This window comes from Petromyzon marinus, chromosome 16, assembly GCF_048934315.1.
Source record: "Petromyzon marinus isolate PM22_M1 ecotype Great Lakes invasive population chromosome 16, UKy_Petmar_22M1.pri1.0, whole genome shotgun sequence".
Lineage (NCBI taxonomy): Eukaryota > Metazoa > Chordata > Hyperoartia > Petromyzontiformes > Petromyzontidae > Petromyzon > Petromyzon marinus.
The window spans coordinates 2,533,668-2,554,413 of NC_133682.1; the positions used below are offsets into that span (position 1 = coordinate 2,533,668).

Sequence of the window (20,746 nt, forward strand, 5' to 3'; positions counted from 1 at the left end):
CTTAATTAACATCAATATTATGAAGGGGTGATGTGGGAATTTGCCGTGTGGGAGTGAGGGAAGGACGGAGGGAAGAACGGAGGGAAGAAGGGGGAGCGGATGAGCGAGTCGAGGCTCAAGCTTGCTTGGGGGGCAGGGTGGGAATATTGAGATACAAACTCGCTGTGGCCGGTATATTAATCACGTGGCTGATGGGGAATGACAACGCCCCCATTAGTTATCCCTTCCCAGGCTGGACAGACTCACCAGCGCGCGACAGACGCTTGGATGCACCTTCATGTCATGGGCAAATTAAGCTGCCGCGTGGGGAGGGGTTACACTGGCATGATGCCTACCGACTCCCTCTCTTGTTGCGCACGTTTTATTTTTATTACATTTTTTCTTCCCAACATTACTTCTTTTGTTTCGTGTTTTTTTTTGCGTGGCAATTTAGTGTGTATTAATGTGGCTGGTAATTACACAGCTTACACAAGACATAACAGGCTAGCGCAGTCTGCTAAAATGCCAAAAAAAGGGCTTTGTATTCACGGCCCTGTGGAAACCTCCCCTCGTCACGTGCTACGATACCTCACGCTTCTTTCACAAAGCTCATCACGCGAATGCGTGTTCAAGCCCTTGAGCGTTTAGCCCCCCCATGCCTCCCCCGTGTGCCGAATTCTCAGTCAACAAGATAAAGTGAACGCGCCACTTCATCGACCTGCCACTAATTGGGATTCGAAGCCTCCTAACGACTTAAACTAAACCACCGAGTGATGCCCCCTTGCTGGAAATTTAGAGCAAGGACCCATTATTGGCACGGAGGGACAGGTGTGAGACGTATGGATGGAAGGCCTTGTTATTTTATCACCTCGGGACAAAATAGTGCTCTATGTTTGCATTTCTCAATTGAGTTATACGTCCCTCTGCAAGTGCAAGCCAAGCAACTGTGACTTCTGACAATGCCACTAAACTGTGGAAAGAACTTACAAGCTAATGGTACGCACAATGAAAGATCATATGTCGATTTTATTTTAATATACATTTTTTACTGCATTCGCAAAAATTCCAGTCTCAGCAAAGCCGTCGGTTTGAGCGTGCAATACCTAAACTCAGGCATTATACTGACGGAGAGTGTGCAAAACCTTGGAGCTGTCATTGCTCCTGAGCTCGTCCTCTTCCCGCATACAGCATCTCGACTCTGCAGGGCCTCACACCTCCACCTGCGTAACACTGCCACACTTGCCCTTTCTTTACCGAGACCTTAACCCGAGCCGACATCACACCCCAGACTCAACCATCGCGACTCTCTCCTCCCCGGCCTCCCCGAATCCCTCATTTCCAAACTCCAGATGATCCACAATTCCGCTGTTCAACTCCTCATCCAAATCCACCGTCTGGAACTCCGTATCACCGGCCATCCATACCGCTTTGCCAACAGCGGGCAGTGCAACAATCAATGTTTGTACTGCACTACGCTCCGACATCTATGCTACCCACACCCACTAACTTGCACTCTACCAGCGTGGAGACATACGATCAAAATAACGCCAAGCAACTCGCAAGGCGTGAGATGGTCCTCACCCCGCAGTGCACTGGCGAAAGGGACGTTATGCACATTTATTGCATCTGCAGCGCCCAGAACGGTTACTTCTAAAGCCCACACTAGTGTCATGGGTTTAGGTTACGTGGGAGTCGTGCAACTTAATGTTGGCTTAATTGGTGTAAGATTCCAGAGCACAGCCAGTGAACCCATTATGGCATTCCCAATTTGTGAGGATAGATGCACTGTGCCGACACACCCTTGATACCGTAACTTCGGGGGATAAAACTGGTTTTTTTTACAATTTAGCTTAATACATGATGCCCTAATAATTGCCTACATACACTCAAAAATGTAGACAGCCAACATCTTTGAAGTGATGGAAATTTATGTACAGTTATAATGAACATATTAGGCAAATTAATCACGATCATCTTTTATGATAATATGAAATAATTAGATACAAAAAAACACAACAAAAACCTTTCAAATGCAATTTCTGAGTGAAAACACACTGATAAACTGCCAGTGTGTATCCAATCAAGTCCTGAGCTGGGCTGCAAAATCCATTTGCAAACACAGAACTATATATAGACATCTCATTAATGATTCATAGATTAATGTTTTGGTATTTAAACTGCAGGCTGCGCGGCGATACTCAAACCCACAAAGACTATGAGGAGCCATCGTTGGACGACCGCATTCATCAGCTGACGTGGCCGAAAGGCATGGTCCTGCGCAGCCGCCGATTTTACCAAAGGCACACGCGTGCCATCGAGGCGTGGGACGGCTGCGGTAGTAGGAAAAACGTGGATGGAAATGAAATCCGGGTAGTGCGGTTTATGGGCTGGGGGGGGGGTGCAGGAAGGAAGGAAATGATGAAGACGTCGATGAGCCGACAGATTATCCTGATGGGCGCCGATGGTGCGGTGACATTATGAGGGCGGACCTCTTGCCGTGAACTCGCCAACAACGCGTGCCACATCACAGTGGGACCTCTCCCCATCATCGCCGCCGCACGCAGCGACGGCGAGGACTGCTCCGCGGCAGGACTGGAATGTTAAACTCTATTTGCATAGACGCTCATCTTCTCCCAGACAAGGGACAAAGATGATGGCGGCAGCAGGGTAGGCTGGGGGGGGGTCGTACGAGTAATTTATTGATTTATGTTTACTCCCACAAGTTGCAGGCAGTCACCAGAAGCTCCTGCGACTCCCCTCCCCACCCCAAACCGGCATATCCATCAGAGCTGGACTGTCATTATCAATTTATAATTCACAGACGAATTAAGACATTAAAATGCAACGTCATACCAACAAAGAATGCAACGCAGGCAAGTTGGGGCAGGAAACACGCACTCACCGGACCATTCCTCCTCAGTCCCCAGGGGGGCTCACTGTTATAACATGCATTCCCTGCTGTAGGAGAGTATTTTATTGCAAGCCTTGCGCTCTACTGCTATTACCTTAACAGCCAAGATCAATGCAGGCCACTGAAGCCATGGGGCCGGTCAAGACGCTTACGGGGCCTGGAAAAAAGTTTATTACATCCCATAAACCAAGCGGAATTCTGCTGCTCCATCCCTCTTAAATCTCTCTGCTCAAGTTCAAACCCCAGTAGTGCTCCCGTAGCTCGGCACGATGCGCGTGTATTGTGGACTTGGGAGTTCACAACACAGCGGCGACGTAGCCTCGAAGATGAAGGCTGCATTTGGCCCGCCAACAGCGGGAGACACAAACAAGCGGAATTAGCATTCGGTACAGGTCACTTCACCTCTGACCTCCATTTTCCATGTAATACGCTCGGCAGCCGAGCGCTACGCTGACCGTCAATATGCAATCGATGCCACTGAAATATGGCCCCGGCTAGACAAACAAAAGAAATAGAATCTCTGCAGACGACGTGGCGCATTGCTATTTCAAATTTCACTGGGTTCAACCTTTAGGACAAAAACAATATATTTACCAAAAAACACAACACAACACACCTTCCCCATCCTACAAGGGCAATTACTTACTGAAAAACAAACCGCCAACAGTCAATAACAGTGTTCTCGTTGAACAAACACCATTGATTTAGTATCAGACCGGTAGTTAATGCCACAACTTTATAACGAACCATAGCATACTCACCACGATACAGGGGCAGACATCAGTGGCACGCACAGAACAATCTGCAAAATGGAGCGGCTCAATTTTTACACAGCACAACAAATAGATCCCAAAAGCTACCTCACCCCAGGCACAAGCTAGACCAATCAAAAGCTCCAACAACAAAGGAGCCCAGGCTCCCCTTCAATATCTTCAGTATAAACCACCAAACGCAGGTGGGTCTGGGAACTATTAAAAACACATGGACACATACTGCCGATATAATCTCGCATATCCGGGAAAATGTATTACAAAATGTACAGATAAGCCTCTCTCTTCTCAGTGATGCTGCAATTCTAACTTAGTCATAAAGTACGCGTATGTAAGGACAGTACTGCATGTATGGAAATAAGTAAATGAAATGCTAATAGAGCAGTATCCCCCACTATTTCTCCCTGTAGGCCGCGATGCTTCTAGCCAACTCCGCCTACAAAAGCTGTCTGGCCTGAGCTGCAAATCTCGGCCGTGAGATTTATTCATCCCTGTCATCAATTATTCTCTTTGTCGACAGAGCCCAGTCCTTTGCGTGACAAGAGAATGTCACCGACGTGGAGGCAGACCACATGACCCACGAGCGTGCATCACGTGCGGGCGGAGCAAAAGCAAGAGAGGAAGTGTTGACAGAGGAGGATAAAGAGGACGAGACGACGGCAGCGGGCGGCGTGTGTTGCAGAGAAGGGTCGGAACTATGGCAGGTGTGCGAGAGAAAGGAGAAATGGATTGGGAGAGTTGAAGTGCCGAGTTGAAATTCATGATACAAAGTGTGAGAGGGGGGGAGCAGGTGGGGGTGGCTTTGTCACGGAGAATCAAACAAGTTCCAAGGCATGAACGCTCATGTCCTGGAGCCGTGTGCCTGCCTCCCCTGGTATTACCTTCAAGCGGTCAGCCACGCCAGCACATCCCATGACACCTATATTGGCAAAGCTAGCTCGCTGTTTTCTACCTTTTAAAAATAAAGACTTTGTTCTAAGGGTTCAATCGACAATAGAAAATACAACAAATCTCTAATTTAGTTGTAAGCATGCTTAGGCCTCTGGAGTGAGTCTTGTGAAAGAGCTCATGTCTTGTTGGAATGAATGGCTAAAGCAAATAAGGACACTTTCATATTTAAGCAAAACCCTAATTCAATTGCATAAATCATTCCAGGTCAATATTAAGGTCAAGGATGCAAGTTTCGTATAAATACAGGTCACTGCTTGAACGGTTATGACGACATGTAAAATTCACGCACCATGATGCAAACTTTCCATCGGGTCTGTATTTTTGTTGTTGTTGTCATTTAAAAACTTTGTAGAGCTTCCAAAACAAACGGACGCATTGACACGGACAAGCAGCTCGGCGGACAGAATGCATCACTGCACGACAAAGACGCTCCGTGCTCAATTAAAGTCAGCCCCCCCCTTATCAGTCCTGCCCAACACGCAGGCGGCAAATGTGGGACTCCACGTTTGTAAATGTTCAAGGAAGGACACCCTCACACATCGCACAAACAATATTTGCAACCATCTTCTTTGGTTCTTTCGGTAAAGTCACGTAGAATGAGAATAAAATAATAAAATAAAATAAGACAATATTATTTTATTCTCATTCTACGTGACTTTACCGAAAGAACCAAAGAAGATGAATCCTTGCAGTCACGAAAGCTTTAAATCGAAATTTAATATTTGTAACATTTGGAAAATAAGCGTAAAATGTATGAAAGATAATGATTACACAACACTTCAAGAATTCCGAAGGAGCCGATGCATTTAGGGTAGTGAAGGCTTTACACACCATCCTCGATTTGCATTTAATGGACTCGAATAGCTTTAATGCCCTGCTGTGTTCTCCCCAAATATTAACTTGAGGATGAAGCAAGCGAGATCATTGCATTATGCATGTAAAATAGACACTTTACGGTATTTGAGTGTGAGTTTGCCGAGCACACAGAGAGAGATGGCCGCACACTGCCAACTGTACGTGGTGGAGAGGGGACGGGGGCTATGGGTTTGGAGGACGGTGATCATCAACAGCTGGCTTGGCCCCGCGGGAAAGCACGTACTGCCCCCTAAGGCGTTGTGCGATTTAAAAAAAGAAAATGCAACGAAAGCCAAGCAAAAAAATTACAAAATAACGATTCTCCCGTATAGCCTTAACAGACTGCTGGGGCAAGTGCTGTTAGCGAGTAGCACCTATGAAGGCCGGAACGGTACACGATGGGGTTGGTGGCCAGCACCACGCCCGGCCGCCTTTGTCTCCCTAGTGGCGATGTTTACACAACACACCAGGTACTCATTTGAAGCTGTGCTGAGCTAGGGGAGGCCTCGCGCCACTTCAAATAATCATCAGTGGTGTTGGCTGAGAGCGGGAATCGAACTCGGGTCGCCGGGTTCATAGCGCGGCGCGCGAAGCACTATACAACCGATCCCCACCAAAGACAGCAGAGCACACACGGACTCTTAAGTTAGCCGTCTACTCGAAAATCCAACTGCAGCTTTCCACCAAAACAAAAGGCTGCGAATGCAATTACAACGTGCATATTCTTAATGGAGCAAAAAAAAATACTCGAGCAGCGAATGTTTTGACTCGTGTTCGCGAGCGTCCACACGTTTCCGGTTCAAATTAAGAGTGGACAGGGATTGATTAGGAGGAGCAGCACCACCTATTGTCACAGCACGCCGAGTTCACGCGCAGGCGGTGTGGTGCGAGGGAGCATGGCGGCAGTGAAACTTGCAAGGCTGATAAATAATCGCTTAATTTAAGAGTACAAGATAAAATATTCTCAAATGGAATGGCCAAACAGAGCAGCTTTCCAATTGCAGCGAGCTTCCCCCAGCGCCCCCCATGCAGTGCATACGTGCAAGCCACGCGGGCACATTACAGACGGGATCATTGTGAAAGCAAGCAACACTTACAATTTAAAGCTGCTCACCTCCACGAGCTGTTGTCAGTGTTTAATCCCTCTTTGTAATTTTCCTCCAAGAAATCAACATCATGCAGTGTTATGAGCAATGCACTCACGCTATGCAGTGATCTCCCCCAGCCAATTTGTACCTCGATACAATCTGTCCCTTCATTTAATATCTATTCCACTGATTACATTGTTAATTTGATCACGAGTTGCATATAGCTAACCCTGAAGGGGCTCATGAACGCATCAACATTCAAACAGAGCCATGCACAACACATTACTCAATGTGTATTTAAGAGGTAGACATTAAATTAAAATTTACATTATTAATTTAACTTATTTGTCTTGAATGCACTGGTGAAACACCCTTTGAGTAAAAGGGAGACTTTCTGATGATGATAATGGGGTGATTTTTTACTAAAACCATTATGCAGCCTTCTACCGGACATGGGTTGCATGCCGAGTACCTTTGAGAAAACAATTACATGAGTAATATATCTTTGGATTATTTTGTGAAGAACGGTAAACTGTGTTTTCATTCGGGTGGATAAAATGTATGAAATACTCCAGCAGACCGAGCTTAAATATCCTTGACAATAAAACAAGCCGATGTGAAACAGATGTAAATTCAATAGTATTACATCACCAGACTCACTGTTCAAAATGCACAATGCTGTATATATATTTTACTCACCCAGTAAGGCATGTAGTTTTAAAACTGACATGCCAAAACTTACAACTTGTTTCCCCAGAATACTGAAATGTAAACACGAGGCTAAATGTGTCATATGCCAATCTATTGCATGATATGTGTTGCTAAGTTTGATTCGTATATATGTTTTATTTGCGGAAGTATATTTAACTTAGTTAACGTGTCCTCAATTACCGACAACGTATGAAACAAGACATTTTATGTTGTCGATAATAATTGACGGTATATTGAATATACGTTTATTAAATATAAAAATTCAAATGTAAATAACTAAACAAACACGGCCACAAATAGAACGGGATAGTTAGCTGCACGTGGTCTGTGCCTGCCAAACCACTATCCAACCAGAATTGAATGAAAATATAATAGTGGTGTATATATAGTCTAATCACGGGGCACAACCAGCTGCAATTTGACAACATTGAAATGCAGCATGTTCATGTTTCATTATTGAACAGGTTTAATACCTGCAGAGACTTGATGACTTAATATGTTCCCAATAATTGAGGATAAACTCAATAAGGTTATAGTATATTGCAGGAAATCAAATATCTGTACAAACATCAAACAGAGCAACACGTACCATGCCATAGCAAACAGCAATGATGTTATTCATAATAAACAATAATGATTTTGCGTGATAAAATAATTAAAAGGAACATGTTACCTACAAGAAGCAGTGAAAGTTGAAAAGGATAACTGCACCTTATCTTATCCATGTTTTATTAGCTTTACAACCATTGCGAACAGGCAGGTAAGTGAGAGATTTGCATGGCCCAAGCTGACGAGACTGGTGCTTTTTTTTCTCTCTACCAAATGAGAAGTCGTGCACTGAGGGAGGGCAGAAAGACTTAAGCTGGGATAATATTGGGCCCAAGTGAATCCCATGCAACCTATTGATGCAGGATGCAATGGAGTGTGAACGAATGGTGAGCCGACCTGGTTATGTGCCATGCAGCAGCTCAGGAAAGAGACTGCGCACATGCCGTTTTCTGAAATCCCCTCCCGCCACACAATCTTTTGACTGCATGAATCAATGCATTTTGTCAGCTTTTAGTGTGGGGGAATTACCTATGCCGACACATTCGCCATAAAAAAGTAATTGCAGCATTACAAAATATATTGCCTACAAAAATGTAGGAGCCCTACATCGCATAACAAACATCAACCACTCAGTATTATTCATGCAATAACGTTTTAATGAACACTAGTTCACAACGGTTCTACTTAAACAATGTCCAGATTAGACAGCTAATTACCACTACCGAGAGCGTGGTGACGCGTCCCAACTGAGACGGTGGCTGCCTACCGCCCATTGGCCACGCTGCCCTGCACCTGACCCCTGTAAGCAACCTCCTGCAAGCCAAGCACGGAACGCGTTACTACAAAATCATCAATCAGCGCGTGATCTCCCTGGAAGCCACGCGAAGCTGGGCGGAGTGCAGCAGTGGCAGGCTTTACGCTCGGCAGGAAAGGGGACACCTCCTTTCTCCGGACTCGCTTTTTATTTGCTCGCTCATTTGTGAACCATTAGAATGGCCAACCAGTGTTTAGTGCAATCCTCCTAATGAACCTGTAAATTTGAGTTTTACTCCTGACCACAGGTAACATCAGTGGTGGGAAATATGTTAACTGGATTCTGGGTCCCCCTTTAACAAACCCGGTCGAACAACCCCCCCATGGATGACAGCAGTTGGGAGGTCTTTATCCAGCAGTGGATTGGCAAAGGGCCGCATAAACAAACTGGCCAAGTGGCGTTGTTGGCAATGCTCAAGTTTCTGTTGGAAGCTTGGGAGTTCAATCCTCATTCCGAACCGATCAATAAAAACGATTATCACTTCGTGTGAAATCAAGGGTGACCACGTTATGGTTAAGACCGGTGCCCACCGTGACATTTCCACCACTGTCTCAGGAGCGAGCAAAAGAGATGGCCGCTGCCCCAATGGTTGTTTGAGCACGACAAGACTTTATTGACCAAATTACTATAACCTATTGAGACGTATAAATATAAGTTCCATATAAACATAATAACCTTTACAAATGGAGTAACAAAATACAATGGAATTCACATTTTATTTAGAGACAATTCAGAGGCAAAGTTGCAATTCTACGAAAAGACCTTGGCTTCTGTGTGTTGTGTTTTTTTATCTTGTCAATGTCACATATAAAAATGCGTATAATTTTTTTACCCACTTTATCAAATGCTATCATTCCAGAATCCGAACCAAAACTACAAAAGGAAGACGTCAGAGCCCCAAGGCCATTTAGACAGCCAATTTCAACAGTTGCTAGCACTCAACAGGTCCATTAAGAATTCCAAATAAGTGCTGCTATCTTTTCCAAGGCAACGTCGTTGCCTTTTCAAAAGCATGCAGATTTTTTTTAAATCAAATACGCTATTTTTTATATTTGAGAGGCGAACCGTGAAATAAAATAGAACTGATTCTGCCATGATTAATTTGTTTCCAATACTCCAATTATGATTTCTCAAGTTCATATACATACAGCTAATTGACAATAACTTTGCATTCATTTAAATTAAACAAAAATGGACGTATATCAGTTACGTGTTATACACGTTGATAAATGTAAAGCAAGCTTTATTGAAAAATCTAACTGAATAATGCTGCAGGGTAAAAATGTAAAAGACATTTCTGGGGATCAATCTTACAAATCCTCAATGGCAATTACGCCGAGCGAATGAACCATGAACGAAATGCCACGCCAGACGAGGGGACCGGCGTCACAAATAATAAAACTGCAACGCCGTAGAAACTCTACTGGCTGAAACACAGCCAAGCTCTCATTTTTCTCCAAAAGGAACCAATTAGAATTCAACTTCTTTCCTTTTGATAAATATGGCAAAACGCCACTGGGTAAGAGGACTGATATAACGCTGAAGTAGGAAAAATCTAGGAACAATTGGTTTGGGCTATGGACTTCATCAGGACTAATAATAATATGACAGAATAAAGACAATTTAGTTTTATTCTGAGATAGATATATAAAAAAAACAAATTATGTGGCTACATTACCTGCATGCCAATGTATAATGGAAGTGGATTTTGCCAAGGTCTAAACGCAATTTGTCGGACACCTACGAAGCAAGCGAAGGCAATCACACGCAGCGACTCAAAGAGTCCGTCTTTCGCGACACGGCAGGAGGCCGTAACGACGAGCCATGTATTTCCCACTTGTTTTCGTCTCGTGCCTTTACATCCCTTTATTGTGGCACCACCGGGTCTCTTGTCTAACCGGTGCAGCACTCCTAGCTCACGCTCCGTGCCTCAAGCCCAGAGCAGACTTGAGAAAGAATCGAGCACAGCGATAGCCGACGTCGTCTCCCACGACTTAGTTTTTTATCAATGCACATGAAGGTGAAATCCATAGAGTGCCTAAAAATGTCAACAATTTCAGTAAGACAATCGTTGTAAAGTGTTAGCTTAAAAAATATATATATATACGTATAGGACGTGCACGCAGGGGTGTTTTAATAAAGCTTTACAATCTACCTATTTATTTGATCAAAGCAGAAACAAAGTCGGTGACATTTTAAATTTGTCTCTTGAGGGCGTGTCTCTGATTAAATTTGCCCAATGGAAAAGCCTGCTACAGCCGGTGACGAATGGTGCCATGAGAATCCGCACCATATATTTTACTGAACTAAATATCTGGCGAATCAACTCTACGGAGAGAATATAGAAACAAATATCCTGGAGAATGACCTTTCATTTTCCTCTATTGGAAACTGCAGTGGCGTTATAAAAAGGTGCTGATGGCTTTAACCAAATGTGGATCAATAACAGGAAGGTGTGATATCTGTCCATCACCTGGCTTCGGGTGAATTACAATGCATAGCACCCACACTTACATTATTGCGTGCATGTATACAGTAAAAACAAAAATATCGTAAATCCAGTCGCAGCCACGGTTACGGTTGAAAATAAACCCTGTTCTAGCACTATGTGCAGTACATCGACATGCCCCAAATCATTGCAACTGGCCAGGTTTTATTAAGACCCCTGGTTAAAAAGGCCCATACTGTAACTGCTAACTGCAATGTTACACAAATGAAAACGAGCGCAAATACCCCAATTACAATGAGACACGGCCAATTCCATGCTCGCGTGGGGGTTATGGATAAACACGTTAAGACGTGATAGCTATCAAAGCTAAGTTGAATTTTACTGCCATTACCTGGTAGGCCATACATGGCCAACCTCCCAAGACAGTGACATAAATATCGCACGAGTCTGAGGCCAATCAGCGAGCACACGCGCCGAACAGATCAATGCTAAGCGCACTGGGAAAGCCGAGCAGCCGTTCGTCTGCCTCTATGCAGACAAACACACACAGACAACATTGTACGTGCCACGCACAAGTGAAAAAACACAGGGAGCTGTCTCATCACTGTCAAAGATTCGGCAGTGGTAAGAAATATCCAACGATGGAACGGCAGTAGAAAAGTGGCTAACAGCAACAATGTTCCATTCCATTGCAGCTCAAACTAGTCTCCCGATAAACATCAATACTCAACTGCCGCCGCCACCACCACTTTTAATGCACGGGACCCATAAGACTCCAAATCACTAACAGCACGCCATGCTTTACAAATCAACTCCCTTTGAGTTAAGGATGAAGGCATTAGGCATACAGTCGGGTACAAAGCACAATTCCGGACACACGAAAACACATGCTCAAAAAATTGATGCAAACGCATGCGGTTAAAATGGCAACAATGAGGGCTGAAGCAACAGCGAGCAAACTACAAGCCCGAATGTACCTTACCAAAGGTCTGATTCTCAAAATCGCCATCAGTAACTCCATGGTTCAGGCTGTTTGAAGGGCACCACTTGAACCAGTCGCCATTATTTCATTGCGGACGCTGCCCTGCCTGTCCGTGGCAGCTCAGATGCCGGGTTCATTTCGTCAACCTGTGCCGACCGTACGTCAGAGCCCATCACAGACAGCCGGAGTCGTAGCGTGCGTGCGATCCCTCCCGCCCGTCTCGCTGGATGTGCGGGCACGCGTGCGCACACGCGCACAAACACATGGGCGCGAACGCAGCGGTCCGAGCGCGCCCCGCGAGAGTGGAGAGCGGAGCGTCGCGCCCTCGCATGAAATCCTGGCCTCTTACGCCTAATTGTTCATCTGGAGCAGCTCATCCGACCCCTCCCTCTCAAAGCCTCTCAGCCTCTCAGCTCCCAGTCTCTTACGCACACAGACACGCACACAGACACGCACACAGACACGCACGCACGCACGCCTACACGCGTGCTTGAGCTCAGTCGGCCCACAGCAGCCCGCACAGCTCGCCTTCCGCTCGCAAACAGAAACGATCACCCTGCCTTGTTGCCATGGTGCCCTCAATTTGTGCCCAACTTTTTTTTTGCCTCTTTTTTCTACGCCGCATGAGTTTACGACTGATGGAGCTCAGTATGCTTCCTGAATTTAGCGTGCCAATCACAGGCATATAATCAGATAAACAATGGGAAGGAAGGGATGTGAGCAATGTGGGGGTAGACAGATTGAGAAGGTGCCATGTCTCATGCTGGGATGTTCATCTGAAATGGCATGCAGTATTCGTAATTCAACAAATATATTTTTTTATACAAATAAGCGTGAAAGAAAACAAAGATGAGTAACAAAACCCAAAATGTATTTTTAAACATTGCATTAATGAGCTTATGGTTGACAAAACAGATCCTAAATGGCCATTTCTTTGTAAAACTTCCATTATCATCCAGAAAATTACAGCAAAAAAATTGATTTGCCTGCAACATCTGTTCATCTTATTCCACATGAGAAGATGATATATGAAGTAAAATCATAATTTCAAGGCAGTTTGCTGCTTGGCATGCAGGCATCCAAGTCACATAAGTGGTTAACAGTTTTATACTTGTGAAAGCTATTTAAGATGATGCACAACCATGGTCATGCAAACTTTAGCAACATGCATAACAGGGTACTGCACAAAAGCTATTATAACCTGCTGCTAAATTTTAATTAGACTACAGCCTTTACACTACGAGATCAGTATCCTTCAAATTGCACTCCACTTCATTTCTAATCTACGGTTGCCGAAGCTGTTTAGTAATCATTGGTAGTTCTAAAAGATAGGCAGTCAGAATGTGTTGTTAAGATCGTGAAATATGTATTTCTTAGAGCTCTTTGTCAATTCACTGGTCTGGATAAAAGCCTCTCCAATGCCATGTTTGTCACTGGGGTTTTTCAATAATACTTCATCATGCTGGTCACTGTGGGTAGGTGAAAGGTGGTCCCAGGAATAGTTCAGCTGTGGACTTGCCACTGATGTTAGCCGAGGTCAGGAACCAGACCCAGGCAGCCAGCTTTAGAGCACAGTGCCCAAAGCAGTCCACCACCGTTTTACTCCTATGGAATTATACGCTCTCATAATTATCAAGCTAATGACACAAGTTGTTGCTGCCCATAAACTACTCATCACAATCATGGGCCAAGTCACTATAGAAGAGACCCAAACTAGCTTCCGACACCAATTACACCAGTGACAGTGAGGAATCTAACCCAGGTCACTCGAACTTTATCAGTAAGCCAACACTAAATCACCACTGCCCTTTACATCACATGAAGACACTCGTGAACACACACACCACCAACGCCAAACGTTCAGCACCATTGAGACAAAAGACACATTCATTTTCTATTCCACTAAATGTAGTTATCTACAACACAAAAACAACCAAAAAATACAAGACAACGCATATCAGACTGCACGGGCGCACAGAAATTGGAATCACTGGTGGGTTTTCAAGGACACGGCGCTACCGCCGATTGTGCATCTGTGGCAGCGTGATAAAAGCGGGGGCCACGGCCACCCACAGCGCGGGGCCGCCAGGGCACTCGGCCCACCGCCACCAACACCACCACCACCGCCGCCGGCGTTTGGACAATAAACCTCCAGCAGCAGCAACAGGCCCGCGAGTGGGGACCCTGAAGCCCAGTCTCACAGGAGGCTCTGCCCACTTAACGGCCGTCGTCCTTAAAGCCCTCAAGGAACGGCGCAACCATTAAACGTCTCATTTGCATTTAACAATGGCACAGGAGAATAGCTGACATCGAGTAACAACCTCCATTTATTCCGTTTATGGGAAGACGCATGACTTTTGTCGTGGGACTGAAGTTGCATTTACATGTTTCGTGGAAAGCACCCGCAGCCCAAAGCACGGATTCAGCAGCAACAATATTCACGGTTGTGGAAAATAAAAGATCGGCGAAGCTTTAGCAAACCCTACGGTTTTTAGGAACGGCGCAGTCAACCAAATAAATGAAAAACCAAAGTGAGCTGCATTCATCGGGCTTAAGTCAGTGTCCAGTGACTTTAGCTCAGAGATATGAATATGGCAACAAGGCGTTTGATTGCTGCACTTGCATGGTCTGGCAGCCCCAACAATTGAAATTTTACTTCAGACTTTCTGGCCCAAGAAAGAGGAAGCCATTGGGCTGCTGTGCATCATTCATTATATATCTCACCGTAACTTAACATTTCAATGTGCACAGCATGAGAGAAGAGTGCACCATGCCATCTACCAAATTACGTTTGAATATGTCAAACTTTGCCAAATGACATCCAGTGGAGTAATCACTTTATAAATGCTCTCGATAACTTTTTAGAAAAAATAATTACGGATGGAAATAATACCCAAAAGTGCAAGTATAACTACACCATTGAAAGCTGTATTATCTTTATGTAACACTTAAGCGATAAGCATATGGCCTAGACTGCACTCCCTTTCTCAGAAATGAGCCTCACCCACCAGGAAAGGTAACCTCCTTCACCTGCGCTATATGAAAAAACATCAACAGTGACGCACTGAGGCACCTCAAGTGTCAAGCTATGTGCAGAGTAGCAATCTTTGCTGCTAAGGTAATTCATGACTTTTTAAGGTTCTGTCACCTGTGGACCCTGTTTCATGCTTCAAAAACAAATCGGTGAAAAAAAATATAAGCGCTTTTTCAGTCGCGTTGGCCCAACACGTTCAGCACATGTGTTACGGCACAGGCAATAAAATCCTTAATCTTGCACCCTGCTGTCTCCGCCTGGCAAAATATTACAGACCGTATCGGTTTGGATTCAAACCATCTTAAGGCCATCATCCCCAAACACAAAGCAGCCCCAATCTGTCTACACAGCAGCCATTATGGCAGATGCGTGGCCTTCACTTCCCATTAATCCTGCTGTTGAAAAAGTAAATCTCTACCTACTATGTAACGTTCATATGAAAAGTAACACTGCATCCCCACAGCCACAACAACCACATTGGCAAGCACAATGGGTCCCAAAGCATTATGGAAAAACGATCGCAGTGTCGTAATGCGTACGCGACGTCATCATTAAAATCCTTTTTGATTTATTGAACACAAATGTACTTCCATTTGCAATACAATTGTGTACCGACACAACGGGTTGAAATGTTAAATTGTGTTGTAACAGCTGTCTTCAACTATTCTTGTGCTCGCCTGCAGTGTTCGAGATAGTGGGAATTTCTTTCAAACGAGCACTGGCAGGAGACACAATGGTATTTTAATTTCAATTTGAAAAATGTCATCCATTGCGGAAAGGACTCGTCTTTTAGTAAAGCTCGTGGTATTTATAATATCGGATTTAAAATGTAAGCAATGGAACACCTACAACACCACAACATCCAATACACAAGCCACAGGGAATAGATTGCCGTCACAACCGTGGTTGGACACTGAATAAACACCACAAAGTCTTGGTTAACCAGATTTCACGAGTCAAGAAATTTTTGAAATATTCCGGCTCACACGGCGGGTAATAATGATGACTCCGACCTGCAATTGCAATGTGGCGATAGATTTCTTTTGAGCAGACAGGTGTGTTTGAGGGGCAAAACATTACTGCACAATCAGATATCTGTGCCACGTCAGAACACTGAAAAGGGGGAGCGCCCCCCATCAATATATTATTCAGCACCTGATATGCGTGAGCTTTCATAGTTGATTTACCTATTTATTTAAGCACTTTAGCGATGGTGCCAAGCTTAGATGCAACATACTATTTACAATGTGGTCTTGGCGTTGGGCTGACATGTCACTGCAAATGTGGTTTATGGCTGTTGCACGCAATTACACAGCTCAGTGAACAATATTCAATGAGCAAATAATTTTGTCCATTCAATATATTTCTAAATAGTATTTTAGAACTGTGTAAGTTAGTTCAGGAACATAACAATATATGTAGGGACCAGGAAAGTTTACGAATTGAGAGACTATGAAAACATGCTTCAGAAGTATAAATGGTCATTTAAGTAGAATATAATCTTAGAAGCAATTTGTTACATGCAAATACTTTGAAAGCTCTGCAAATGCCATCACTGCCACTCAATAGTCAGTGCATATTCTCCAGCCTAAAAAAACACATGTGTTTCCAGCAATGCAACAACTGTGCAATGTCATTAACCATCATCCAAATTGCATTTCAATCTGCAACAGTAAAAATCAATCATGTGCTAAAACACATTATGGAGGTACATTTATTTTCCGCCGTTCTTAATGCAAACAACTATCTAATTCTTCCTAATGGCTGTTTTTGTTTGCGATATTGACCAAGGACTGTCTTTATAAACAGAGAGAGAGCACTGCTTAGAGTACCTATTTGAGTGCGATGCTTTCAATCAATATTATAAACGTGCATCGATTCCCAAAGGACCATTCACCTTCTTGTAGAACACTCAAAACTCAAAGAAATATTATCATGATCGATATCATTGGCCATTCTCATTCTACTGCTGAATGAAGGCTTCTCCATCGTTAAACAGATTTCCCATCCAAGCATGAAGTGTAAGGGCACCGTTTGCACATTGCAGATTACGGAGAAAACTTAAAACTTGAAGAAAAAAACGTGCACATTGCTGAATGACCTGTTTTAGTTGCTATCTCAGCACGCGCTTTGAGAAAACAAAACCGGCATGGAAATTAAACACTTAAAGCGTTACAAAGCATCTAAAGGAAGGCATTATACTTTTTCAGCAGACCGAACTCTGGACATAAAGTCAATACCCTGTAGTACGTAAGAAGGATTATTGAGTGGCCTCTGCAGTTGATTCACAAGCAGCACGCCTGCAAAGCAAAATGGAATCGGACTGGTCATAAAACACAGTGTGATTATATGCACGCTGTAAAATCACAGCTACTGCTAAACCATCACAAGATATGTCAAGACGGATACACGACAACACTCCCGGCAACAATAAAAGAATATAACTTTTAACAGGACTGTATATATTTTGTTTTTACTTTCCAACAAAAAAAAACTAATTTCCAAAACCCCTCCCCCCGCCATACACCAAGCCTGAGCACAAGCCGCTGATTTTAGTCAACCATGTTGGGGAACACGTGGAAGGTAGCATAGTAATAATAATGGCCAATTACACTCATTGAATTGATGCGCAGCTCTATGTAAAAGCCCCACATTGGATGATTCATGTTGTAAAAGTATTATGAATAATAATGATAAGTCATATTTGTTTATCCAGAAAAGGTTTTCCACGAGTCTGCCGACTCTTGGAATGTTTGGTCAAATATTTCATGAGTGCACACAGAGAACATATGCATATTATTGGATAATACTAAAGATAATTTGGATAGCAGGCATGTATCAATGCATCAAGTCAAATTACAACTTAGTCTAGCCATAATACATGCAATTCATAATTTGTGTAAGAGTCGATTATTTTACATTCATATGCAAAAGTCACCAAAAAAAGCGGACACAAAAAAATGTGAATCATTTCATTAAATCTCGACGTCAAGATGAGACAATTAATCAGTCTGTATTTTTCCTGGAGAAATCAGACGAGCTACAAAGCTATCATCAAACAGCAAGGGGAGGGGAAAATTATCACATGCCAAACAGATAGGCCAGCAATCTACCTGACGCAATGCCGCCTACTGGCCACCCGATCTCTCTTGGCCCACCTGGTAGCTACATATAGGAGGTCGCAGTGTGTGGTTATAAACAAGGGCTGGTTTAATAGGGACAGGAGGGGGGTTCCCTTGTTTTACAGGCACCACTTAAAGCCAGAGCATGGCAAAAAGCCACGGCGAGGCAGGGTGTGAATATACAAACGTATGCCGCACAGGTCCAAGGCCAGACCGCCACAACAACAACATAGATTCTGTTGATTGGATGTGACAAAACGAGCACCGCAATTCAAAATAAAGTTATCTGAACATTTATTATGCCAATGTGGCACGTTTACTGCGCATTATACAACACGCGTTTTAGCCTATGACTAAATCATCTGGAATGCATGAGACCTTGTCAGATCTCGAAATATACTTAGGGCTGCGCCTGGATAGTGCTTGGTTGGGCGATTACCATGCATAAAACGGGTGTTATAGGCTGCTGTCGGGCTCCGTTGTGGGCATGAGAAGGCAGCGTAGCAAAATCAATTGTTGTACTGTACATCTATGCTCCAGCATCAGTGGCGAGTGATATATGAACCGGTCCTGCCGCCCGGCCCGCCCACCTTCACCAGCCCGCACTGCCCAGCGCGGTGAAGTATGGTCAAACGTCCCCCTAGGACTTGCATAAATTGGGGAGGCCCTCATCCAGGAGTAGACTGACAGAAGTGATGCATGTGTGCACATACAGTGAGTGCATGTAAAATGCTTGCCCGTGTCAACACGGCTCATCTCAGCCCCCGTAGCAGCCAGCCGCGGAAGCGATGCACGATAAGCGTTAATGACACATTATGCGACCGATGGCCACAATTTTAACGTACGCATGAATATTGCAGTAAAGAACCACCCACAGTTGAGTGAATATTGTGAAAGGTGATTGACATTGCTGGCAATGTGCCACAGAGGCTCATGTCAACAGCACGGACCCGCACGTCGTGATGACATTGCGCGTGGAAAACGTAGCGGTCAGCGTTCTCGCCGGCGTGAAGTTATGCACGGAAATGACGGGTTTAAATTTTTGCAGCCGTACAGTCATGCTGCAAGGCATCGCCCAGAGCCTGCTGTGCGATAAAGTGGATGTTAAAAACTCCAGGGCCAACATTCACAATCAAAAGGCCGTTGCGTTTTGCCAGTCACGGATATAATTTGCCGTATTTCAACGTACCCTACGAATGCTAATTCTGTAATTAAAACACTTGCCCCGAAGGGCCTGGGCATCCCTGCAAAGAGCACAGCATTTCACATCTCTGTGCAGAAAAACACCGCATCAACAAATCTTACGTTAAAATGATAAACCGTTATTAAATATACTTACTGTAAATAAATAATTATGCGTGTTAATGTTAAGTATTCAGTTTGTTTATTTTAAAATGTTTTTTGCAGGCCATCGGTTGTACGCACGCATGCATGCTGAACTTCTTTCGCACCGTACGTAGCCAACCGTGCTCATGGTTTGTGTCATTCCACAGCTGGGTGATGGCCTCCCCATACACCTTGAGGTGGATGTGGAGGTTATCTGTCCATACTTCACTAAAAATGCGGGGTTTGTGCAGGCAGTGAGCTTAGATGTCAAATCAAATAAGTGCTGTACAACAATTGGCTTTTGCTATACTGCCTTCTACCGTCCACCATGCAACCCTGCATGCAGCCTCTGGCCTATACAGTGTGCCATGTATGCATGCGGTCGCCTACCCGAACATTATCCTGGATAAAGCTTCTCAACTTCCGAGAACTGATGACATCAAGTACCATTTCCGAGCCTTTTGGTCAGACACCATCAATGTAATTGGACAGTAACTACGAGTAACTGCTGGATATGGCAACCAAATATACAGAGGGACAGCTGAACAAACCTCCACATCCGCATTGAGCAATCTCCGGGCCAAGCGAAATGAGTGCGCTCTGCAATGATGCACGAGGAACGCAAACGATTTGTGTTCGCACTGATGGGAAAGGCTTAGTCACGACTCAACATGATTTTAATCTACATTGTTCCTGCACAAATGATCCACACACATACACGTAAGAGCAGATAAATGGGCGAATATTGGAAAGGCGCGCACGCCGAAAGCTGTCCTTCTCAAAGCTCAGCCGCCAATGGCTCTAAAAGGCAACACCGCGAGAATAAATTCCGCGTGCGTTTAGAATCAAACGATCTGAATGCCATTAAGCACTGGGGGGGGGGGGGGGGGGGGGGGGCACAGTCTGGAAATTAGATTGCGGTTCATCGAACAAAAACGGCACTCGACAAGAGCTTTTTGCTGCATCACTGCCCACTTCCGTCTCTAAAGGCCTAAAAAATATATATCAGACTGATGCTCTCTTATTTAACGTCACAAGGGTCTGCGAGGCATCCCGCTTTCACGGGATCACGGCACGTTATTCCTTTGGGATCACGGCATGTTTTTCCTTGGGGTGGGGGGGGGGCGGACGTTGCTCTTTGGGGTGAGCGAGTTCAGAATCCCGGCAAGTGCTGCCATCTGCTGGATGATCATGTTGACGTGCTC

The 20,746-nt window shown here is 44.5% G+C and overlaps 1 protein-coding gene across 4 annotated transcripts in view; it reads right to left on the reverse strand.

Annotated features, from left to right (window-relative positions):
- The window catches only part of FBXW7 (F-box and WD repeat domain containing 7), a 102,510-nt gene that overhangs the window by 44,534 nt on the left and 37,230 nt on the right, over window positions 1-20,746 (reverse strand). The window contains exon 1 of one of the 4 annotated variants that reach the window (XM_032955534.2): window positions 12,060-20,395. The exons of the other annotated variants lie outside the window; for them this stretch is intronic. Within the exon in view, the coding sequence (XP_032811425.1) occupies window positions 12,060-12,098 (39 nt within the window). The 5' untranslated portion in view covers window positions 12,099-20,395. Of the gene's footprint in view, window positions 1-12,059; window positions 20,396-20,746 lie in introns of those variants that run through there. 4 annotated transcript variants of the gene reach the window in all.